At 46.2% G+C, this 25,074-nt stretch overlaps 1 protein-coding gene across 1 annotated transcript in view; it reads right to left on the bottom strand.

Annotated features, from left to right (window-relative positions):
• Nucleotides 1-24,614, bottom strand: part of NFRKB (nuclear factor related to kappaB binding protein) — a 45,740-nt gene extending 21,126 nt beyond the window's left edge. The window contains exons 1-25 of the mRNA XM_063943647.1: nucleotides 24,470-24,614; nucleotides 23,407-23,545; nucleotides 22,305-22,506; nucleotides 21,729-21,856; nucleotides 21,446-21,620; nucleotides 21,256-21,360; nucleotides 18,922-18,995; nucleotides 17,306-17,390; nucleotides 16,940-17,117; nucleotides 16,663-16,771; nucleotides 16,364-16,490; nucleotides 15,825-15,890; nucleotides 15,656-15,735; nucleotides 14,578-14,621; nucleotides 14,308-14,368; nucleotides 13,993-14,167; nucleotides 9,665-9,771; nucleotides 8,814-8,937; nucleotides 8,654-8,733; nucleotides 8,165-8,379; nucleotides 7,809-8,076; nucleotides 7,529-7,723; nucleotides 6,569-7,252; nucleotides 1,206-1,312; nucleotides 736-871 (exon numbers count right to left, since the gene is read on the bottom strand). Coding sequence (XP_063799717.1) covers nucleotides 736-871; nucleotides 1,206-1,312; nucleotides 6,569-7,252; nucleotides 7,529-7,723; nucleotides 7,809-8,076; nucleotides 8,165-8,379; nucleotides 8,654-8,733; nucleotides 8,814-8,937; nucleotides 9,665-9,771; nucleotides 13,993-14,167; nucleotides 14,308-14,368; nucleotides 14,578-14,621; nucleotides 15,656-15,735; nucleotides 15,825-15,890; nucleotides 16,364-16,490; nucleotides 16,663-16,771; nucleotides 16,940-17,117; nucleotides 17,306-17,390; nucleotides 18,922-18,995; nucleotides 21,256-21,360; nucleotides 21,446-21,620; nucleotides 21,729-21,856; nucleotides 22,305-22,506; nucleotides 23,407-23,535 — 3,654 coding nt within the window. The 5' untranslated portion in view covers nucleotides 23,536-23,545; nucleotides 24,470-24,614. The remainder of the gene's footprint in view (nucleotides 1-735; nucleotides 872-1,205; nucleotides 1,313-6,568; nucleotides 7,253-7,528; nucleotides 7,724-7,808; nucleotides 8,077-8,164; nucleotides 8,380-8,653; nucleotides 8,734-8,813; nucleotides 8,938-9,664; nucleotides 9,772-13,992; nucleotides 14,168-14,307; nucleotides 14,369-14,577; nucleotides 14,622-15,655; nucleotides 15,736-15,824; nucleotides 15,891-16,363; nucleotides 16,491-16,662; nucleotides 16,772-16,939; nucleotides 17,118-17,305; nucleotides 17,391-18,921; nucleotides 18,996-21,255; nucleotides 21,361-21,445; nucleotides 21,621-21,728; nucleotides 21,857-22,304; nucleotides 22,507-23,406; nucleotides 23,546-24,469) is intronic.
• Between the last annotated feature and the right edge of the window lie 460 nt (nucleotides 24,615-25,074).

Raw genomic sequence — 25,074 nt, 5'->3', positions numbered from 1 at the left:
AGGGGAGGAGCTAGCCACAGTGTTTGAGTTTTAAAGTGCCAGCTCCCAGTTACTGCCAACTATCTCCCCATTGTAACTGCTCTCCAGTGTCCCCTAGTGGATGAAGGAGAAAGAGTTAATTTTTTTTCTAAAACTGCCAACGCTCAAACTGCCACCTCTATACCCCATTGTTACGGTGCCCGAATGGATGTTAGGGAATGTATCTGCTTATCCAAATGCATCGCTATATCCAAAGAGCTCTTCTAAGTTAAACTCTATCTCCAGTCATACAATTCCATCCACTACTAAACCATCCTGTATCACTTACAGCTGCTTTCATAACACACAGATGAGAAAGACTTTTTGTGGCTGGGATCAATAATGATAAGACTTAATTCCAAGTGCCCGAGAGATGTCACTAATTCCTAGGATGCAATATAACGCTTAAACGTTTCAGCTGAAACTGGGAACCAATGAGGAGGACGAACATGAACCAGAAGGTTGCAAGATGATCTTCTCCACGTTCTAGAGAGGAGAACCATAAGCTATAACATGCTTCATCGCTGGGTCTCATGCTCTGCGGCAGCACGGAGAACGTGTCCTGTGATCTGACAGAAACTGAGAACTTGTGGCTTACATAAATGAAACCGCCAGGATGAGAAGCACAGCACAGACTATAAAGTGAATACTTTAGGACCCCTTACAGATCAGAGCCCCCCTTTGAGGTGGTACTTTTCCCGAGCAGGTCCCCCATACCTGTGTAGCTTGTCCCTGCTGCTGGAGTTGTTGTAGATGCTGGGCGGTCAGAAAGCTCACAGGTTTGTTGCCAGCTATCAGCTTGGTCCCAGCTGGCACGGTGGTCAGGATTATATTCCGCCCCAGACCACTTATACTAGAGAGGGAGAGAAATGCCAATGATCACAGGAATATAAATCAATGCCTGATATGTGCAGTTACTGCACCTGGAATACATGTCCACGACACCCATAGAGGGAGAATAAAATAGTGTGGCGAGCGCAGCGAGGCCACATGGGGCTGCGTTCTGCTCGCCACCCCTGTCGGGATTCTGCTGGTCGGGATTCCGGTGTCGGTATTTTGACCGCCGGGATCTCGTCCAGCGGGATTTCGTACTGACCCCGAATATTGAATAGGATTAGATCACATACACAATGAGACGCATCTACACTGCTCTGGCTAGGAAGGGGTTAACCAGGGCAGAGACTTACTTTGCTCCCAAGTTGCCTTTGATGATAGGAGCCGTCATGACGCTTTTTCCTTTCATGGGCTGACTGAGCACGGAGAGCGGCACGGTGATCCGCGCTGGAAGTTTGCCCTGAAAGATGAACAACACAAATGTAAACAAGATGCAGGACAGTCACACATGCTTTCCCCCAAATAATCTAAAGAGATCGCTGCGGGTGGATTAGGCAATAAGCCCCCGCTTATGAGATGACTGGGTTGCAGTTAGTTTATCGGCTGTATAATTTTCTGTTGCAGACCCCCTAATAACACACGCCGACAGGAATGGATGCCGAGAGCTTCATCAATGTATTGCTTTACCCCATGTCTCTGACATTGCAGCTTGCGGTCTCTGCCAAACCTCAACTGCTATGGAGGGGAATTCAGCAGTTTTTGGACGGCCGTAAGTAATGGACACCTCACAGAAGCATTTCAATTGTTCAGCCATCAGGCCCAAGTACCGTGTACACAACAAAATGGTAGTACTTTCAAATGAGCGCAGTAAGGAGTAGAGTGCTGCCCAGGTCCAAAAACAAAGGAGACAAACACAAATCTCCAGCAGTAATGTACAAGAAAAAAGTGATATTGGACCCCTAGCGCACTATAATCGTGGATGCTACTTCTTACTCCTATATCTGAATAATGGAGCCAACATGTGCTGATTATCACACAACACTAACAATATTTATTAAAACACAATCCCCAGCTGGGAATGGACAATAATGTAATAAAACAAATACGTAATAAAACAAATATACAGAAATGCGGTGAATGGATGGGAACCAAGTGCTTTCATAAAGTGCTTTCCGTGCTCAGAGTCCTTCTTAAATTGAGGAAAAATCTCTCACCATAATTCATAGCCGCGGTGGGCTAGCTTTAAAGAGATAGCTTGGGTCCTAGGCTGAATTGCCCAGCACCACCGCAGCAGGCGTATCAGCTTACAGTCACCGGTTCCCGAGTAACCACCACGTCTGTCCTCATCCAATTAACGCGTTTCGGTCTTGTATTGGCCTTTCTCAAAGTTGGATAAGGGTTGTCCTCAATGCTGACTTTTTATTTCATTACTAATTACGGTGTAACAACCAGTAATTCGTTCCTCCTGCTACTTCCGGGTTCGTCCACCGGAAGTGAGACATATGCGTTCCAAATACCGGGAAAGGTATTGTTTGCGTTCCACCGGTGATTCGGCTAGATCCTCACACGACTTCCGCATATCCACCCTGCAAAGTCACATGTTTGCGGGTCAAACGCCACCAGGAAGTGACGTGTTTGCGGTTCAAACCTCTCTACCTCCACAGGGGATCTCAATGCGTTCCACCTTATATCACTGGAAAACCCATCCGTTATTCCATGTGTAGATTGGTAATCTGATTTACCCCATCTATACCAAACTGGGTGGTACTTTGTTCCCAACCTGTCCATCCCTATTACCAAGATGGGGTAAATCGCTTTCACATGTATATCCATTCGATAAGTCCATATGTTGAGTGGAGGAAGATATAAATAGACAAGAGATTAATACATGATAAATCAAATATTTTTAAAACTTTTTAAAAACAAAGATTGTTGAAGATGTTTAAAAATTAATTGTAGTAGGGAAATATTTTGGGGAAATATTGTTACTGGAAAAATAGAACTGGACATAACTCCTAGAAAGGGCACAAATTCAGACTAAATGCAGAATAGCAGATGAAAAATAATAAAAAATCATAAAAACCATTTCAACTCAAAATCAACGTTGAGGCCGTTAGGTTTTATGGTATTTAACATGTAAATCCACTTCATCTCACTCTTCGCTAATCTGGTTTCTACATTGTTACTTCTCCAATTAGGTCTAATTTGTTGTATACCCAAATACCTCTTAATTTGGCCTTCACATTTACCGTGTACAGTCCTGAAATGTTCTGATAAAGGGTGTGTATCAAGGCCTTTCCGGATATTATACACGTGTTCTGCCACTCTTGTCTTCAATGGTCTAGATGTTTTTCCAATGTACACGTGCCCACATTCCAGCAGGTAAATAACATTTTTGGAATGGCATGTTATAAAATCATTTATTTTAAACACTTTACATATATATTCAAATTCTGTTGTTTTTCTTGTAACGTCTTTTTTTGTGGTAGACCGACACATGATACAAGACCCACAACGATGAAACCCTTTATTACACGATCTCACTGTGTTTTTTTCTTGCAGACTACTTTGTACTACATGGTCCTTAATGGACTTGGCTTTCTTGTAGATGAAAACAGGTTTGGGCGGAAGATAACTTCCCAAAACCGGATCATCTAATAAAATGCGCCAGTTGTTTTTGAAGATTTTTTCTATCTTTTTATAGTTTCCACCGTACTGAGTAATAAAGGCCCATTGGTAGGGATTATCCCCACAGGGTTGTGGCTCCTTTACTTTCAGAAGATCTTTTCTTTCGATTATTTCAACTCTCTTCTTTGCTGCTTCTAATAATGATGGGTCATATCCTTTTTCCAAGAACCTATTCGACATTTCATCCATTTGTGAATTTAAAATATCAGGGTCTGTGCAGTTCCTCTTTAGTCGTTTATATTGACCCACTGGAATATTATTTAACCATCTATAATGATGTTCACTATTTATATGAAGGTAAGCATTTGAATCTGTGGGTTTACGATGCGTCTTTGTGCAAATTGTCTGATCTTGAATATATACCCTTAGATCCAAAAACACCAAATATCGTCAATGAACCGGGCAGGGAGCGGGCCTGGTGTGCTGGTGGCGGTTCATTGACGATATTTTTTGTATTTGGAATGGAGATGATGAATCTTTGGGAGCTTTTAAAGAAATTTTAAACAATAACCAGTTCAATATTGTTTTAACATATACCCAAAGTAAAGAAGAATTGGTGTTTTTGGATCTAAGGGTATATATTCAAGATCAGACAATTTGCACAAAGACCCACAGATTCAAATGCTTACCTTCATATAAATAGTGAACATCATTATAGATGGTTAAATAATATTCCAGTGGGTCAATATAAACGACTAAAGAGGAACTGCACAGACCCTGATATTTTAAATTCACAAATGGATGAAATGTCGAATAGGTTCTTGGAAAAAGGATATGACCCATCATTATTAGAAGCAGCAAAGAAGAGAGTTGAAATAATCGAAAGAAAAGATCTTCTGAAAGTAAAGGAGCCACAACCCTGTGGGGATAATCCCTACCAATGGGCCTTTATTACTCAGTACGGTGGAAACTATAAAAAGATAGAAAAAATCTTCAAAAACAACAACTGGCGCATTTTATTAGATGATCCGGTTTTGGGAAGTTATCTTCCGCCCAAACCTGTTTTCATCTACAAGAAAGCCAAGTCCATTAAGGACCATGTAGTACAAAGTAGTCTGCAAGAAAAAAAACACAGTGAGATCGTGTAATAAAGGGTTTCATCGTTGTGGGTCTTGTATCATGTGTCGGTCTACCACAAAAAAAGACGTTACAAGAAAAACAACAGAATTTGAATATAAGGGTAAAGTGTTTAAAATAAATGATTTTATAACATGCCATTCCAAAAATGTCATTTACCTGCTGGAATGTGGATGTGGGCACGTGTACATTGGAAAAACATCTAGACCATTGAAGACAAGAGTGGCAGAACACGTGTATAATATCCGGAAAGGCCTTGATACACACCCTTTATCAGAACATTTCAGGACTGTACACGGTAAATGTGAAGGCCAAATTAAGAGGTATTTGGGTATACAACAAATTAGACCTAATTGGAGAAGTAACAATGTAGAAACCAGATTAGCGAAGAGTGAGATGAAGTGGATTTACATGTTAAATACCATAAAACCTAACGGCCTCAACGTTGATTTTGAGTTGAAATGGTTTTTATGATTTTTTATTATTTTTCATCTGCTATTCTGCATTTAGTCTGAATTTGTGCCCTTTCTAGGAGTTATGTCCAGTTCTATTTTTCCAGTAACAATATTTCCCCAAAATATTTCCCTACTACAATTAATTTTTAAACATCTTCAACAATCTTTGTTTTTAAAAAGTTTTAAAAATATTTGATTTATCATGTATTAATCTCTTGTCTATTTATTTCTTCCTCCACTCAACATATGGACTTATCGAATGGTTATACATGTGAAAGCGATTTACCCCATCTTGGTAATAGGGATGGACAGGTTGGGAACAAAGTACCACCCAGTTTGGTATAGATGGGGTAAGTCAGATTACCAATCTACACATGGAATAACGGATGGGTTTTCCAGTGATATAAGGTGGAACGCATTGAGATCCCCTGTGGAGGTAGAGAGGTTTGAACCGCAAACACGTCACTTCCTGGTGGCGTTTGACCCGCAAACATGTGACTTTGCAGCGTGGATATGTGGAAGTCGTGTGAGGATCTAGCCCAATCACCGGTGGAACGCAAACAATACCTTTCCCGGTATTTGGAACGCATATGTCTCACTTCCGGTGGACGAACCCGGAAGTAGCAGGAGGAACGAATTACTGGTTGTTACACAGTAATTAGTAATGAAATAAAAAGTCAGCATTGAGGACAACCCTTATCCAACTTTGAGAAAGGCCAATACAAGACCGAAACGCGTTAATTGGATGAGGACAGACGTGGTGGTTACTCGGGAACCGGTGACTGTAAGCTGATACGCCTGCTGCAGTGGTGCTGGGCAATTCAGCCTAGGACCCAAGCTATCTCTTTAAAGCTAGCCCACCGCGGCTATGAATTATGGTGAGAGATTTTTCCTCAATTTAAGAAGGACTCTGAGCACGGAAAGCACTTTATGAAAGCACTTGGTTCCCATCCATTCACCGCATTTCTGTATATTTGTTTTATTACGTATTTGTTTTATTACATTATTGTCCATTCCCAGCTGGGGATTGTGTTTTAATAAATATTGTTAGTGTTGTGTGATAATCAGCACATGTTGGCTCCATTATTCAGATATAGGAGTAAGAAGTAGCATCCACGATTATAGTGCGCCAGGGGTCCAATATCACTTTTTTCTTGCCAAGTACCGTGTACGCCTATTTCCGGCGGCGAGCAGAAATCTGCTAAAAGTCTGGCTTTTGGGCGCGACAAGTGTGATAAGCAATGTGTGCGCCTGCGGCACTCCCAGTACAATTGAATATTGCCCGTCGGGTGCCCATTACTTAGACGTGCACAAAGGCGATTGAACTGTCCCCCAATTATGAATTAAAACTATTTTAAAAGTGTCTTGAAGAAAAAAAACATCATGGGACATAAAACTAGAAAATAGAGTAATTTAGTTTTGGATTAATTGCAAAACCCCCGCAAACCATCCTATGGTTAAACCACTGTGGAAACGAGAAGTCACCATTCCCTCACCTGCTGAGCCGTGGTCACCGGAATCTGACGTATAGTGGCTGTTGCAGCTCCCATGGAGAGACCAGTAGGCGCAGGTTTCATCCCAGTGCTTGTCACGGAGGAAAGGCTTAAGGTTGTGGCCGTGTGAACTGGGTTGACCACAGTGGAGGAAGCACAAGGTACTGGTTTGGCAGTTACCGTAATACTCTGCGTAGCCGCAACCTTAGGAGGCACAACACCAAGTCCTTGCACTATCCTTATTGTTGTGCCTGGCTTAGATTCACCACTAGTTCTCACTTTGCCTTTCTGATCAGCTACAGAAACCCCCAGGGCCGGCATCAGCCTGAAACCAGCACTACTTGGCTCTGCCTGTTTAGCCTCAGGAGTGATCTTGATAGTTGTGGGCGCCGGAGGGGATGGGGAAGAGGGACTAGAGGACATCTGCAGGAGAGCCTTGCCGGAACTGCTTGTAGGGGCAGCAGAGAAGAGTTCCTGAGACAGTTTAACAGCGGTGACCTGGGATTTGGCCAAGGTCGCCATCATATCAGGTGTGATGCGTAAAATAGTCTGGCCCTTAGCATCTGTGGTGATGGATGAAGGTGGAAGACGCAGCACGTCCTTGCCCTGTATCCGTAGATTGGTGGTCGAAAGTGGGAGACTCGAGGAAGACTGGGCTTTCATCCCAAGCTGCCCAGACAGCGCCACCTGGTGGTGATAAAGAAATGACATGGTCAAATATTCCACACACGAAAAAGATAGACCCAAACCTAGTCACCTGGTGCCATGTAGGATATCGGAGAGCAGGCAGTTATGCAGTGGCCTTTACTAATGTGCCACAAGAGCTTTCATGATACTAAACGTGTACATACGTGGGGATAATTATAGAGGAAATGGGTCTGTGAAGCTGGCAAGGACGGCTGTGAGGATAGAGTGCGAGTAGGAAGAACGCCGCGCTCGGCAAAAAGGTCTCCACGCCTTTACCTGTTTGAGAATGCTCTGTCCGGTGATGCTCTGAAGGATGGTCGGAGCAGAGCTGGCAGAGGAACTGACCAACGGCTTAGAGGCGACTACCGTGGACGAGGCCAAAGTTGTCACAGAGATACCCTGAGTGGAGATTGAGGTTCCAAGGCGCGGGGCCCCAATGGCTGCCTGCGATTTCACCGGCATGGACACCACCTGCATTATAAGAGATTTTGAAGTGACAGATTTAGATAACCACTGTATAGTACGGCACGCTACCAGCGGTCAGGCCATTACTTACCTGCGTTATTCCCTTGGTGGCTGCAGCTGTGACCGGCAATCTGATGTGAGACAAAATTGGAGACAGAGACTGGGTGACGATGGCTGGAGGTGGAGTGGCCGGGAGAGCAGCAGAAGCCGTCACAATTCGCACTTGGGGAATTGTAGCTGCAGAGGAGAGAGTGGTGGTCCTCACAGGCGCTGGGGTCACCGCGGTCACCTGACTAGTCACTGAGGGCGTCAGCAAGGTGCTCAGCTGAGGCATGGCTGGAGAGGACACAAGGAGGACGCTGTGGAGATGGCAAAAGGAGAAACGTTTATAAATATTAAACACAATCACATGAAGTGGTTAAGAAAGACTTTCTGGAGAGAACTTACCTCGGACTGGATTTAGGGGGCTCCAGGGCGCTGCTGGTGACAATCTTACTGACAGCAGTGGATGTTGAGGGAGACAGCGGTGTTGTTGGAAGTGCTGGTGTTGTTGGAGTGCTGGGGGTCCCAGGTGTTAGCGGCATGCTACACTCATTCATGTTCAGCTGTCCTGGCTCAGGGGTCCCGTTGCCCTTTACGGGAAACTCCTTGCTGCCAGACTTCTGCAAATACACCAGAATTAATCTCATCACTTTCCAAGTCTCATGATCTCTCCTCCTCTATATATTTCCACTACGACCCACACTGGTCAGTGCGCCAGTTCTGGGGCCTGGAAACAGGTGGTTCCCAATATCATTATTTGCGAATAAGACAAACAGGAGAACATAAAATAGATTCTGGGAACCATACAGCTCAGTCCTACAAACAGATTCTTGCCAATTGCAACATGCTAAATATAGTGCAGGGGAAAGTGAAGGCTCAAGCACCGGGACATACAATCTTTGACGGAGTCTTCGGCTTCTGTTGCAGAGCTTTCTTCGCTTTGGCTGCCGCAGCCTGAGCCTGGTGGATCCGCTCTGTAAAACACAAGAGACAGTGTGAGAAAGGACCCCAACAAAGGCAAGTGTTACACTCTGCTGATCTATCAACTTCTCACCAAACTCTTCCTCGCTTCGGTCTCGATGGAGATAGATCCACAACTTGCGTCCAATGTCATATTTCACACAGGGATCCTTCTCGTAATGCAGCCTGTCCAGCGCGCCGCTCACCACTGTGTTAACCTGAGGAACAATGGAGAATTAATTAGCTGGAACCGTAGAGTGACAAGAAAGAGAGAGGGTCCGGCCTGAAGATCGACACTGTCTAGGTCGACAATGTTTAGGTCGACCACTATACGTCGACAGTCACTAGGTCGACATGGATGGAAGGTCGTCACTAGGTTGACATGGATGGAAGGTCGACAGGGTTTCTATGTCGACATGTGTTTTTCAAATTTTATTTCTTTTTTTTTTTTTTTACTTTTTCATACTTAGCGATCCACGTGGACTACGATTCGAGGCACCTTGCCCGAAGCATGGCGAGCCATGCGAGGGGACACTGTGCACTACTTGGAGTTCCCGGTCACTCTACGAAGAAAACGACACCAAAACTCCACAAAAAAACCTCATGTCGACCTCTTGACCTGTCAACCTAGCACGTCGACCTAGAAAGCCTGTTGACCTTCCAACCCTGTCGACCTATAGTGGTCGACCTAACATTGTCGACTTAGATACTGTTGATTTGATGATCCACACCCATCCAAAACGCATCAATAGAGCTTGAAGGGTTCCACGGATCTAGGTTCCATCCTAATGCTGCTCAGCTGGAAAATTAATGTTTACGGAGCAGTAACCAAGAATGTTATTAAATATATATGAAAAGGAACAGAAATGGTGTGTGTATATATGCTAAATTTTAATAAATGTACACAACTGTCTGACTATTGGCATGCAAATAAGCGCGGCTCACCTGGGCACTGGTAACGTCTGGCGCCAGGAACTGGGAGTCTTTCAGCAGCTCACAGATTTCAGCACGTGTGCCCTCTCCGTTAGGCAGACGGGCAGCAGCATCACGAACTGGTGGGGGAAAAAATAAGATTTTACTCACCAGTAAATCTATTTCTCGTAGTCCGTAGTGGATGCTGGGACTCCGTAAGGACCATGAGGAATAGCGGCTCCGCAGGAGACTGGGCACAACTAAAGAAAGCTTTAGGACTACCTGGTGTGCACTGGCTCCTCCCTCTATGACCCTCCTCCAGACCTCAGTTAGGATACTGTGCCCGGAAGAGCTGACACAATAAGGAAGGATTTTGAATCCCGGGTAAGACTCATACCAGCCACACCAATCACACCGTATAACTCGTGATACTATACCCAGTTAACAGTATGAAATATAACTGAGCCTCTCAACAGATGGCTCAACAATAACCCTTTAGTTAAACAATAACTATATACAAGTATTGCAGACAATCCGCACTTGGGATGGGCGCCCAGCATCCACTACGGACTACGAGAAATAGATTTACCGGTGAGTAAAATCTTATTTTCTCTGACGTCCTAAGTGGATGCTGGGACTCCGTAAGGACCATGGGGATTATACCAAAGCTCCCAAACGGGCGGGAGAGTGCGGATGACTCTGCAGCACCGAAGAATCCTTGTGGCTTCTGCCATCGCCATCCTGGCGGTTTACATGGGCGACCGCCGTGATGTTGTCTGACTGAATCAGCACCGGTTGGTTTTGAAGCAGGGGCTCTGATTGACTCAGGGCATTGTAAATGGCCCTTAGTTCCAGTATATGTATGTGTAGGGAAGTCTCCCGACTTGACCACTGTCCTTGGAAGTTCCTTCCCTGAGTGACTGCCCCCCCATCCTCGGAGGCTTGCATCCGTGGTCACCAGGACCCAGTCCTGTATGTCGAATCTGCGGCCCTCGAGAAGTTGAGCACTCTGTAGCCACCACAGCAGAGACACCCTGGCCCTCGGGGACAGGGTGATCAACCGATGCATCTGAAGATGCGATCCGGACCATTTGTCCAACAGATCCCACTGAAAGATCCTTGCATGGAATCTGCCGAAGGGATTTGCTTCGTAAGAAGCCACCATCTTTCCCAGGACCCGCGTGCACTTATGCACCGACACCTGTTTTGGTTTCAGGAGGCCCCTGACCAGAGATGACAATTCCTGGGCCTTCACCCCGGGGAGAAACACCTTCTTCTGTTCTGTGTCCAGAATCATGCCCAAGAACAGCAGACGCGTCGCAGGAATCAGCTGCGACTTCGGGATATTCAGAATCCAGCCGTGCTGTTGCAACACTTCCCGAGATAGTGCTACGCTGACTAACAACTGCTCCTTGGACCTCGCCTTTATAAGGAGATCGTCCAAGTACGGGATAATTATAACTCCCTTCTTTCGAAGGAGTATCATCATATCGGCCATCACCTTGGTAAATACTCTCGTGCCGTGGACAGACCAAACGGCAACGTCTGGAATTGGTAAGGACAGTCCTGTACCACAAACCTGATGTATTCCTAGTGAGGTAGGTAAATGGGGACATGCAGGTAAGCATCCTTGATGTCCAGCGACACCATAAAATCCCCCTCTTCCAGGCTTGCAATAACCGCCCTGAGCGATTCCATTTTGAACTTGAACTTCCTTATATAAGTGCTCAAGGATTTCAAATTTAGAATGGGTCTCACCGAACCGTCTGGTTTCGGTACCACAAACATTGTGGAATAGTAACCCCGTCCCTGTTGAAGGAGGGGAACCTTGATCATCACCTGCTGGAGGTACAGCTTGTGAATTGCTGCCAGTACTATCTCCCTTTCCACGGGGAGCAGCTGGCAAGTTTGATTTGAGGTAACGGCGAGGGGGAGTCGCCTCGAACTCCAGCTTGTATCCCTGAGATACAACTTGTACAACCCAGAGATCCACCTGTGAGCGAACCCACTGGTCGCTGAAGTTCCAGAGACGCGCCCGCACCGCACCTGGCTCCACCTGTGGAGCCCCAGCGTCATGCGGTGGACTTAGTGGAAGCAGGGGAGGATTTTTGTTCCTGGGAACTGGCTGCCTGATGCAGCTTCTTTCCTCTACCCCTGCCTCTGGGCAGAAAGGATGCGCCTAAGGCCGAAAGGACTGTACTTGATAATACGGTGCTTTCTTAGGCTGTGAGGGAACCTGAGGTAAAAAAGTCGACTTCCCAGCTGTTGCTGTGGATACGAGGTCCGAGAGACCGTCCCCAAACAATTCCTCACCCTTATAAGGCAAAACCTCCATGTGCCTTTTAGAATCAGCATCACCTGTCCACTGCTGAGTCCATAATACTCTCCTGGCAGAAATGGACATCGCATTAATTCTAGATGCCAGCCGGCAAATGTCCCTCTGTGCATACCTCATATATAAGAAGACGTCTTTTATATGCTCTATGGTTAGCAAAATAGTATCCCTGTCGAGGGAATCAATGTTGTCTGACAGGGTATCAGACCATGCTGCTGCAGCACTACACATCCATGCTGAAGCAATTGCAGGTCTCAGTATAGTACCTGAGTGTGTATATACAGACTTCAGGATAACCTCCTGCTTTCTATCTGCAGGCTCCTTTAGGGCGGCCGTATCCTGAGACGGCAGTGCCACCTTTTTTGATAAGCGTGAGAGCGCCTTGTCCACCCTAGGGGATGTTTCCCAACGTAGCCTATCCGTTGCCGGGAAAGGGTACGCCATCAGTAACCTCTTAGAAATCACTAGTTTCTTATCAGGGGAACATCACGCTTCTTCACACAATTCATTTAACTCATCAGATGGGGGAAAAGTCACTGGCAGCTTTTTCTCCCCAAACATAATACCCTTTTTGGTGGTAACCGGGTTAATGTCAGGAATGTGCAATACATTTTTAATTGCAGTAATCATGCATCGGATGGCCCCTGTGGACTGTACATTTGTCTCATCCTCATCTACACTGGAGTCAGACTCCGTGTCGACATATGTGTCGGGCTGAGATGCCGGCTGCCCCAAGGCTGCTGCGTCATCAAACCTTTTATGTAAGGAGTTGACACTGTCGGTTAATACCTTCCACATATCCATCCACTCCGGTGTCGGCCCCGTCGGGGGCGACACCACACTTATCGGCTCCTGCTCCGCCTCCACGTAACCTTCCTCATCAAACATGTCGACACAGCCGTACAGACACACCGCACACACACAGGGGAATGCCCTGACTGAGGACAGGAACCCACAAAAGTCCTTTGGGGAGACAGAGAGAGAGTATGCCAGCACACACCACAGCGCTATATAACACAGGGATTTACACTAAAAAGAGTGATTTTTCCCCAATAACTGCTTATTAACACAATTGCGCCTAAATTTATGTGCCCCCCCCCCCCCCCCTCCCTTTTTTACCCTTGTTCTATTGGATACTGCAGGGGAAAGCCTGGGGAGCGTCCTTCCAGCGGAGCCGTGAAGAGAAAACGGCGCTGGTGTGCTGAGGAAGAAAGCCACGCCCCCTCAGCGGCGGGCTTCTCCCGCGTTTTGTATGATATTAAATGGCGGGGTTTTTTGCACATATACAGTTTTATAAACTGTATTATGTGCAGATTTTGCCAAAAGGAAATCTAATTGCTGTCCAGGGCGCCCCCCCCAGACGCCCTGCACCAGACAGTGACCGGAGTGTGTGGTGTGCTGTGGGAGCAATGGCGCACAGCTGCAGTGCTGTGCGCTACCTTAATGAAGACCGGAGTCTTCAGCCGCCGATTTCGTTGCTTCTTCTGTCTTTGCAAGGGGGACGGCGGCGCGGCTCCGGGAACGGACGATCGAGGACGGGCCCTGTGTTCGAACCCTCTGGAGCCAATGGTGTCCAGTAGCCTTAGAAGCGCAAGCTAGGTGCAAGCAGGTAGGTTTGCTTCTCTCCCCTCAGTCCCTCGTAGCAGTGAGTCTGTTGCCAGCAGATCTCACTGAAAAATAAAAAACCTAACAAATACTTTCTTTCTAGCAAGCTCAGGAGAGCCCACTAGGAGCACCCAGCTCTGGCCGGGCACAGATTCTAACCGAGGTCTGGAGGAGGGGCATAGAGGGAGGAGCCAGTGCACACCAGATAGTACCTAATCTTTCTTTTAGAGTGCACAGTCTCCTTCGCAGCCCGTCTATTCCCCATGGTCCTTACGGAGTTCCCAGCATCCACTAGTACGTCAGAGAAATGATAATTTACATCATCAATAGCCTTATGCTCATCACCAGTTTACTAAATCCTCATAATGACAAATAGATTTCAGTAAGGGTAAATCCCCGAACAGAGCTTGTAGCATCTTACCGAGAGAGAGGATGGTGACGTAAGCTGGTCGGTCGGAACGCAGCAGAGAATGCTCACGAGCCTTGTTGAGAGAGGTCTCCTTGTCGAAGACGCCTTTGACAGGACCCACAACCGATTCAAAGCCGTGCATGCGAAAAGTGAAGGCTTTGTGAGGCTGGAGGTAGCGGTGCCTCTCCTGGGTGGTGGAAAGTAAAGGGGCAGAGGGGGAACACAAGAACATTAAATCAGATATGTAAAATGCTGTAAAGGTGCGACGAAGGTGTCATTACCAACCTGCACCAAATTATCTAGTATGGATTAGGCAATGACACATACCTGTTCTTGGAAGATGCGTTTCTCATCTCCAGAACTGGGCCGCACAATGTAGTCCGTCCGCCTGAAACAGGACAATAGTTAAGCATCAGCAAGCTGCAGGGAATAACAGAGGTTGGGCCGAAATGACAGCAGAACCCCCAAAAACAATAAAACGTTGTCAACATCGACAGCGGGATATAAATATATCAGCACATAGAGCTCGGTGTGTGTAATCTATGATCCAATGTACAGGATAGAAGAGTGTGGTAGGGGAAGGAGTTCTGTACTTACACCCTCGGAACAGGTGTCCCAGTGTCCATACTCTCTTCAGGCTCCTAAGTGGAAATAGGAAATAATTACACAGGAACACTTACTGCACCCTATGAGACAGGAGTACCTGGAAAACGCTTTGGTGCAAGCGAGAGATAAAAGGAAAAATAAATACTGTACCGTGTGCATTGTATAAAACTGCATTACACATTATAATGACATAAAATGCTACTTTGTGGGCGTTCATTGGAAATCATGGCGGACACTTTACAGATAGTGAGCAGTCATTTTTCACATCCTTCTAAAAGCGGGCAGTAACACTCGTGAAATATGTCAAGCATTTCATTTCCGGACTCATGTCTCTACGGAGGTGTCCTATATACTGTGGCTTCAGACTCTCTCGCTCAAAATGTGAGTCTTATTCGCATAGAGAAAACAAATGGGAGCGACAAAACTACATTGCGGACTTGTACTGATCAATCAAATATGCAATATGTGTACATCTGTGTGCGACGGAGTCTGGATCTGTGTTAAAAGGCTACAATGTAGCAGCCATGTATACTCCTCACACCAAGTCCCATTGTGCTGCATCTGTGACTGTATCTGTGGAAAACTAACTCCTGTGCAGATAATGACGCAGCCCAGCGGCTCTGGTACACTGAGTGGCTCTTCACTGATCCTACGTTGCGTATAAGACACAAAAGGGGGAATTCAAATGTTTGAAAAGTCGGTTGAGTGTCTGTTTTTTCCTGTCTATTAGATAGGAAACAACAGACTCCCAACGGACTTTTCAAACATTTGAATTCCCCCCAAAGTCTAAAGAACAGTACGGTACACTACTAGGCTCAATTGCAGCGGGTGTCTCACGCTGCATGGTGTATAGCTGCGAGATGTATGAGCATCTGTTCTAGAAATCCAATAAAGAATTAATTCCTGTATGGGATCAGTTCCTTACTAAAGTCTATTGCTCCAAATCTGGCAAACTGAATTCTAAACATTCACCGCTAGTAATAAAATATCACAACTCAGAAAGAACCATACATAACTCCACACGTCCCATGCACACAGGGCTTCTCATTAGAAGAGGCTGTGACCTCACCTTGGTGAATATCTGGTCCTTTGTCTCTAGCCATAGATGAAACAGAGCCACCAGCTCCTTCTCGCAGTCGCCGGGAGGAGCTGCGGGTAATAACACATAGCAGGGAAATCAGACCTTGTTACCCAAGCGCAGGGAAGGGGGGTGAAACAAGGGGATTTGGGGGACTCACCAAAGCATTTCCACTCCTGAGTTTTCTCCCTGAATTCCACAAAAGGAGCAAAACCAGACAAAGCGTCTGCAAATAAAGGGATTAGAAAAGGGAGTAAAGCATCCAGAATGCCTGATTCATATACATACAAATTATGGCAGAATTAAATAATCAAACAAGCATGACACGACACCGTGGAGAGGAACTACAGCAGCACCCTGAATTGAGTAGATACTGAAACCAGAAGGGACTATTAGTAAGTATGGACCGTGTTCTTAGCATCAATAGTGGCCAGTTGCATTCAGCAGGATTTGCGTCCATGAAAGCGATCAGATGAAGACACCAGGGGGGCACTGCACCAATATATTAGTAATAGACGTACATCTGCACTTATCAACACTACAACAGCCTGGGCTATATATTCCAGGTTAGTGCAATATATGCATACATGCAGCAGTGTAACAGTCCTCTATAGGTGTATACTGTGTGCCCATCGGAAAGGGTTAGAAGCCAGCCTACTGCAATACACAGTACAGGAGCATGTGAATCTTACACCTCACCTTTGCTGTCTCCATTCAGGAACAGGAGAGCAGAATGCACCAGGTCGCACCAGTTGGAAGAAGCAGAGAACCAGCTGTTTAAGGTACTAGCGGGAGAAGACTGCCAGTGGGACACCTTATCCTCCAGCTGGGAGACAGATTAGAGAACACAAATACTTATTATAAGCACATGTCCTTATACCAGGAGTCACTGCAACACACACAGAGCAATGACAACAGAATGGAGAATAATGACAACTACAAGTAACCAAATCCAATGTCAGTAAACAAGCCCTAAAGGGGGCCTATCGTGTCCTCACCAACATGAGACTGGAGGGGCCCTCCACTAGGAGAATATCCAGGAGCAGGGTGAAGAAGCAGGCAGAGATCTCATTGAAGGGCAAAGGTGGCTTCACGTCCTCTATGGGTCTGTGCAAGAAGAATAAGCAGATGATGACGCCGGGCCAGAGACTGTCCGCAGAGCAGAAGCGACATATACAGAGCCATAAATGCATAGTTATTATTAGCGACTATAGACGGAACACTGGCACCGGTGCTACACACACTACAGCGGGCAGGGCAATACACAAAACTCACTCTTCCTTCACAGTGGTCAGGGTAATGGCGTCACTGGGGAGCAGGGCTGGCATCATTTCTGCTTCTTCAGGGGCATCTGGGAAATCTTCCGGCTCCGACTTTATGGGTTTCAGTTTCTTCTTCTTGCGCTCATCCCGCTCCTTAACGCGTTTCTTCATTGTAGCCAGGTCAAAGAGAGCTGGAAAACGTCATTACTGTCAGTCCACAATAGCCGGAGCAATGTGGACACATCTTCCCAGAGAAGAACAGATCAGTGGTACATTCTAACGCTCTGAACATGACTGCTAGATGCTAGTAATACATTGCAGGCTGATCATCACACAATGGGGCATAATCCGCATACATAAAGGGACTATTACACAATACCTGACAGAGAGCCCTTCCTGCCGGCGTTCACCCGAGTCATGATATCATTCATGGTTACACCATCGGTCATTAGGTCAGGATGATCCTGAGGGAGAGAAAGGGGATCTGCTAAGTAGGTGATCGATAAACCCCTCCACCATACCGTAACAAGAGTATAACAGTTATACCCTGCGCCATACCATAACCAGTTTATAACAGTTACACCCTGCGCCATACCATAACCAGTGTATTGCAGGCACACCCTGCACCATACCATAACCAGTGTATTACAGGCACACCCTGCGCCATACCATAACCAGCGTATTACAGGCACACCCTGCGCCATACCATAACCAGTGTATTACAGGCACACCCTGCGCCATACCATAACCAGTGTATTACAGGCAAAACCTTGCGCCATACCATAACAGTGTATTACAGGCACACCCTGCGCCATACCATAACCAGTGTATTACAGGCACACCCTGCGCCATACCATAACAAGTGTATTACAGGCACACCCTGCGCCATACCATAACACTTGTTATGGTATGGTGCAGGGTGACACTGTAATGCACTTGATATGGTATGGTGCAGTGTGTGCTTGTAATGCACTTGTATTACAGTTACACCCTGCGCCATACCATAACCAGTGTATTACAGGCACACCCTGCGCCATACCATAACCAGTGTATTACAGGTACACCCTGCGCCATACCATAACCAGTGTATTACAGGTACACCCTGCACCATACCATAACCAGTGTATTACAGGCACACCCTGCGCCATACCATAACAAGTGTATTACAGGCACACCCTGCGCCATACCATAACCAGTGTATTACAGGCACACCCTGCGCCATACCATAACAGTGTATTACAGTGTTATCCTGCACCATATCATAACAAGTGTATTAGTATCATCCCGCACCATACCATAACAAGTGCATTACAAGCACACACTGCACCATACCATAACAAGTGTATTACAGGGTCATCCTGCACCATACCACAACAAGTGCATTACAGTGTCATCCTGCACCATACCACAACAACTGCATTACAGTGTCACCCTGCACCATACCATAACAAGTGCATTAGTGTCACCCTGCACCATACCATAACGTGTATTACAGTGTCACCCTGCGCCATACCATAACATGTGTATTACAGTGTCACCCTGCACCATACCACAACAAGTGCATTACAGTGTCACCCTGCACCATACCATAACAAGTGCATTAGTGTCATCCTGCACCATACCATAACAAGTGTAATACAGTGTCACACTGCACCATACCATAACAAGTGCATTACAGTGTCACCCTGCACCATACCATAACAAATGCATTACAGTGTCACCCTGCACCATACCATAACAAGTGCATTACAGCGTCACCTTGCAGTATAACAAGTCTAGTGGGTAAACGTAATATCATGTGTACTGCAGGCATCAGCGAGTTCCGCAGAGTCTGCTCGATGTTTTAAATTAGCAATCATTTATAAGGTAAACCCAACCAGGTTGATTTTATTAACATAAAAATGAAAATGTCCTCTTTTTTTTCAAAATGATTTTTGTTTCTTGCAGATTCCAATCCGCTGATTTATCCCATAACCCGCAGCCAGCAACACTCACCGGCTGATGTTTCCTCTTCTCGCTGTGTTTTCTCAGCAGCAGCTTCAAGTCGCTCTCAGTCAGTTCAATCTTGTCTGTAATAAAACAGATACAGGTGGGAACTGTGGACGTATGCTACGTATGAAGTGGACACTAAGGGGTCAATACAACTGAATGCAATGTGCGCCGACACGTTCTCGTGCACAGTACGTTCTCCTGCACAGCACAAGATGCCAACAAGATAAAAGATAGGATGAAGTGTTATGCGGGAATAAATAAAGCTTATTTTTGAAATGACAGAGATACATAGAAAACACAGAAGAAGTGACTTGCGCAGAAGGTGTCAATGTATCATACATCAGAACAATATCAATAGAAAAAGTCATAATGGCATTAGAATGCACATAGACTGTTATAAGAAACAAGAAATAAACACCTCACAAAGACAATTCCATAGTGTCATCTCTTTTTTCCCCAAAAAATTGTAAGTATAAAACCAAAAAGTAAGTAACGGCGCAGCGTCCCCCAGATGGATGACGGAGAAATAAGGAGATTATGAAAGGATTGGAGGAATGAGCAATACCCCTTTTCCACTAGCTCAAAAAACACGGGTAAATGCATGGGGGCGCGCATTTACCCGTGTTTTTTGCTAGTGGAAAAGGGCACCCCCCCCCCGCAGAAACTCGGATCAAGTAACCCGTGAATCCTACCCGGGTAACTACCTGGGTAGGACACGGGAATGATCCGGGTAGGGTTGTAGTGTAAACGGAAGCTGTGTCGATGGGACTCGGCTCCCGTTTACACCGTATGGAAGGGCGGCGCTGGGAGATCATGTGATCTCCCAGCGCTGCCCCTGCCGCGTCACTAGCAGCGTCACCGACCCGATAATATACCGGGTTGGTGAGCGCAGTGGGAAAGGGGCTGAGCACGGGCCGCAGTCGGGTAGCACCCGTGTCAAGCTCCCAGCTGCGACCCGTGCTCAGTAGTGGAAAAGGGGTATAATTGACTGAATAAGTGAGTGAATAAATAAATAAGTGAATGAATGAATGAGTGATCGACCGACCTGACTGGTCAGATCCACACTCAGATAGCTAGCTAAACCCATAGAGGAAGAACGGCTGGTGCAGACAAACAGGTGGGTCCTATCCCCTTCTCTAAATGCAGGTGAGACCTTAAAATAGGAAGTCCAGAGATCCCAGACTTTAAGAAATCTGGGGGTAGAGCCTTTCAGAGTGCTTGCGATATATTGCATCGAATGGATGTGCCAGTTCCTGGCAATAATCTAATCTATTCCAGGGAGCTCGGGGGACCTCCACTGGGCTGCTATGCAGCATCTGGTTGCAAGGACCATGTGAATGAACAGCTTGCTCTGATGGTGGGATGCCTCAGGAATGGTCACTGATAGTAGGAAGTAGTTGGCCTTAAAGGGGATGTTCAGTGATGAGATTGTGGTAGCCAGGGCCACGACATCCTTCCATGAGGGAATCAGAAGAGGGCAGTTCCACCGGATATGGAGAAACGTTCCGGCAGTATTTTTACAACGCCAACATAAAGGGGAAACTTCAGGGTTTATTTTGTTGAACCTAGTGGGGATGTAGTACCATCTGTAGAATGATTTATACACATTTTCTTTCAGTTGAACACAAATTGACCTTGAAGCCAATTTGAATAAATGTCAGACCAGTCATCAGTAGTTAGCGTTTCTCCCAGGTCAGATTCCATGCCCTTTCATGAGCATCTTTCATTTCAATAGAGTGTGATGACAGCAATGTGTATAAAGTTGATATAAGTTCTTTAGTAGAAGCTTTACGAAAAACGTGGAGTTCTACTGAAGAGATATATACGGGACGTCTATTTATTAGACTGATGCTCTGCTAAATGTGTTCTCCGCCGGCTGAATATTATTTGCATAACGCTGCACCTCAAAACAAGTTCTTTTCTGGGAAGCGGGTGTCAAACTGGATGTAATTATATACCCGGACCGCTCTAAACAGGGATACCCCAATCTGCCTCGCCAGCAGAAGCCCAGTTCACGTGCCTCCATCTCAGCTAATTAACCTACATCACTTCCCCAGAAAAAAAAAACTGGTGCATTGTTGCAAACCCCAGCACTTTGCATCACAAAATGGCAATCTGCACCCATGACCCTTTGAACTGGCTGTACTTGTGCCATAGAGCAGTGTTACTAAATAATCCGCCATGTGTCTTCATTTTGCGTTGTTTCAGGATATTGTACTGTACCGCTGATTCATAAATCCTCTAAGCAGAGCAAACAATTTACGCACAGCAGTTATATGGGTTTGAGTGGCTGCTGAGGATTCTGGGAGTTGTATCTCAGGGAAGTGCCAATCTCACCTGCGGTTTTCATGTCCTGAGTGGAAAGCGTAGGGATAGAACGGAGAGGGACAGCAGAACCCGGAGAATGGGTGGGTGATCCTCCTGGAAGCCAGGAACTGAAATCTACAGATAAAACACACAGTTCCTGTGAGGACACTGAATAGTTCCAGTAATGAGCAGCAGAGCGGACCAGTGTCAGATGCCTCACCTTCCTCCTCTGAGGACAAGGTGCCATCTCCACACTCTTCTTTCACCTCTCGTAAAATCTTCAGGTAACGGCGCTGTGCCCGCCTCTCTCTCTCCTCGGGAGAGTTACGCAGAGAAGGGGGCTTCCTCTTCATCACAAGGTCAGGGCCATTTTTCCTTGCAACATCCAGCAACTCCTACAGCAAATATATAACACACAGTTACATGAAATAAAGCATAACATGGATTAGTAGGAGATCATTCTGTGCAGGGTAGATGGCGTAGAAGTGGGAATCTGGTTATACCTTCCTGGATGCCAGGATCTGTTTAAGCAGTGTGTGAAAATACTGCTGCTGAGACGTCAGATATCGCTTGTACTGAGACTTCAGACACAGCTGACGGTACTTCACCACCTCCGGGTTCAGGTGCCCGTCTGAAACACAGGAATAACACATTTCCTTTACATAATTATCTTATAGCCCCTCCCGATCCCTGGAAGCAGCCTGGGAAATACAATTACCGAGATCTGGAAAAGCAGCCTGGTTCATGATTCCAGCAATGATGCTGTACTTTCCTGGCTTACCCATGATCTCATGACAAGCACCTGATAATGCGTGCAGCTCTTTATCAAGTATTCTCTAACACCAGCAAACCTTTACACATTATAATAATCAGTTACTGAATAGCTCCTCTACATTATTATGTAATATTCAATTCTAAAAACACTAAACTATCATTTTACTTTAACCTTAAGCGTACAGATTTTGCCTTGTCTATGTGCAAAACAAACAACAGATGACAGGTTAGCGATATGTAGGAATAAGGCACATTGTGCCGATGTATTACATTGCTAGTTTGTGTGAGACGGCACTAAACCTCACCCCGGAACAGTTTCTGAGCAATATGCAACGGGTTCCCAAAACGGAAGTTGACTCCCCGGAAGAGAGACTGGATGATCTGCTCTTGCTGTCCGGCGTTGTCTTCCGGGAATTTAGGCAGGAACTGGCGAAGGTGTTCTCGCTGTGAGTCGGACAGAACATTTTGCCATGTCTCTGCACTGACCACGTCAAAGAACAGCTCTGGCTGCGGGCAGCGGAAAACAAGAGGAGAGTGGTGTAACATAGGACAAAAATCTGAGTGCGAATGTGAAAATAACACTCTATAGAGCAATTCCCTAACGTTCTCACCGTAATACACCGGGAAGAGATCACCTCTAATATACAGTAAAAGTAATTTGTACCATGTAAACCAGGCATGTCCAAACTGCGGCCCTCCAGCTGTTGAGAAACTACACATCCCAGCATGCCCTGACACAGCTTTAGCATTCTCTGACAGCAAAACTGTGTCAGGGCATGCTGGGATATGTAGTTTCACAACAGCTGGAGGGCCGCAGTTTGGACATGCCTGATGTAAACTATAAAGGCCAATAAAGTGAATTAAAATTAGATTGCAGAGGGGAAGGCACTATTTTTCAGTAAGTCTTCTGGCGGTTACTACAACACGCTGCCATATTTATGTAAATGCTTGTCCAAAATTGTAACAGAAACAAAACAACACAACTTTGCGGTTTGTGAGAATTAAGTATCTTAAAAACACAAATCCGGTTTCCTGAATTACAGGATAACACAGAGAATCATATAGATTGTTCTATGTGGGAAGAAAGTTGCTCTGCCCTCTATTGGCTGACTGAATAGACCATAGCTGGAAACATTACTTTTGTGTAATACTATATGTGGAGACCAATCAGATCACACAGCAGACAACACGACGCAGACACACAGGAGTTCAACTAGTATAAAGATAGTGATTCAACAAATGAAGACAAAGTACCAGTTAATGTGGAAAATAAAGGTGAGGTGATGAACATTTCAGCGTCAGCCTACACTGCAAAGTAACCAGACAATGTAGATTTTACACAGAAGTCATAAGAGACCGTTGTACTTGTTCATGCTAGGACACGGAGCATGGATTGAGAGTACTCACATCCTCCAGCAGGTCTTCAGGGAGACTGACTTTAGTTCCTCCCAGCAAACACTCCTCCATGATACCTGTTCCATTGCTGCACGACCCTAGATCCAGAGGATCGGTCAGCATAGTGTCAAGGGAATCCATGGCTTGTTACCTAGTGAGATAATAAACGGAGGATGACTGCTATAGAGTGGGGGACAGCAGTGACAGCTGTGGATTCCAGAACAGCGACACACATTGTCACAGCACAAGCAATAAGCCAAAGCTGGCATGTTCAGTATGTGTATAGGGAAATACAACATGTTACCCGAGAAGGTGTCTGTTCCCGTGTTACAGCGTACATGTGTGTGACTCACTGTCGTACACCACAAGCGCTTGTGGTGTACGACAGTATTTCAAATTTCTTGTGTTTTGTCTGTTTATTTAAATGTGGTGACATTTAATTCGAAATCTGTTACATCTGAGCTGCACAGCGCCAGTTTGAACCACCCCCTACATCTTTGTTTTTATGTGTGTGACTCAGTATGTGAAACTAGAGGTGCCCAAAACCCATACATACTCACTTATTGTTGCAAGGATTTTAGCAGCATGTTAACAGAGCAAGAAACCGCTCCGCTGAATATTCATTGCATTTCTATAGCAGAATCTGCCCAATTTCGCACCCCAAACATTGCCCCACACGCGGCACAGAACCTGTTTGAGTGTCCGTGCCGAGTGTCGCACGCAACCTACCCAAGTGCACCTCCGACGTGCCATGCAGAACCTGCCCAAGTCCCTGTCACACCCATGGTGCAGAACCTGAGCTAGTGCCCATCCAACACATCACCTGGAACCTACCCTAGCACCTGCCCCATCTACAAGACCTAGCTCCCTCCCCACCCATGGCACAGAACCTACCCTAGTACCTACCACCTGTCCTAGCGCTTGCCCCCACCCATAGCATGGAACCTACCTTTTTGCCCACGGTACATGTGACACAGAACCTGCCTTAGTGCCCTCAGCCAAACATGGCACAGCAGCACCTCCCCCCCCCCCATGGCACAGGGTCTGTCCCCTTCCCCCAGGTATCTCAAATTACCTCCCCTAACTGGGGGCACCCGTCTCCCCGCACCGGACAGCGCAACCGTCCCTCTTCCACGGCATCCTGCCCGGTACCGGCTTCCGCTTTCCCCGCCGGAAGTAACACACCGGAAGCAAACATGCGCACGCGGGGCACACTTCCTGTACCCATAATGCTGCACGGTTCGCTGACTGACAGGAGGCTCGGCTGCGCGCAGAGCATTACGGGATATGTAGTGTGGGGAGATATGGGGCTATGTCTATTTTCCCTTCGTGGAAAGGACCAGGAAGTGACAGCAGGAGAGGGCAAGATAGACCTTCCGCCCTTACAATAGTTAATGAGAGAGCGCAGTAATAAAGATAGGAAAGGTTAGATAGTGCTGCCTGGATCCAATAAATGGAGGGATAAACACCAATCCCCAATTTCTCTGATGTCCTAAGTGGATGCTGGGACTCCGTAAGGACCATGGGGAATAGCGGCTCCGCAGGAGACTGGGCACAACTAAAGAAAGCTTTAGGACTACCTGGTGTGCACTGGCTCCTCCCACTATGACCCTCCTCCAGACCTCAGTTAGAATCTTGTGCCCGGCTGAGCTGGATGCACACTAGGGGCTCTCCTGAGCT

The sequence above is a fragment of the Pseudophryne corroboree genome, chromosome 10, assembly GCF_028390025.1.
Source record: "Pseudophryne corroboree isolate aPseCor3 chromosome 10, aPseCor3.hap2, whole genome shotgun sequence".
In the NCBI taxonomy this organism is placed as follows: Eukaryota; Metazoa; Chordata; class Amphibia; order Anura; family Myobatrachidae; genus Pseudophryne; species Pseudophryne corroboree.
The sequence above is the reverse complement of the archived record's forward strand: the minus strand, read 5'-3'. Positions and strand labels throughout refer to the sequence as shown.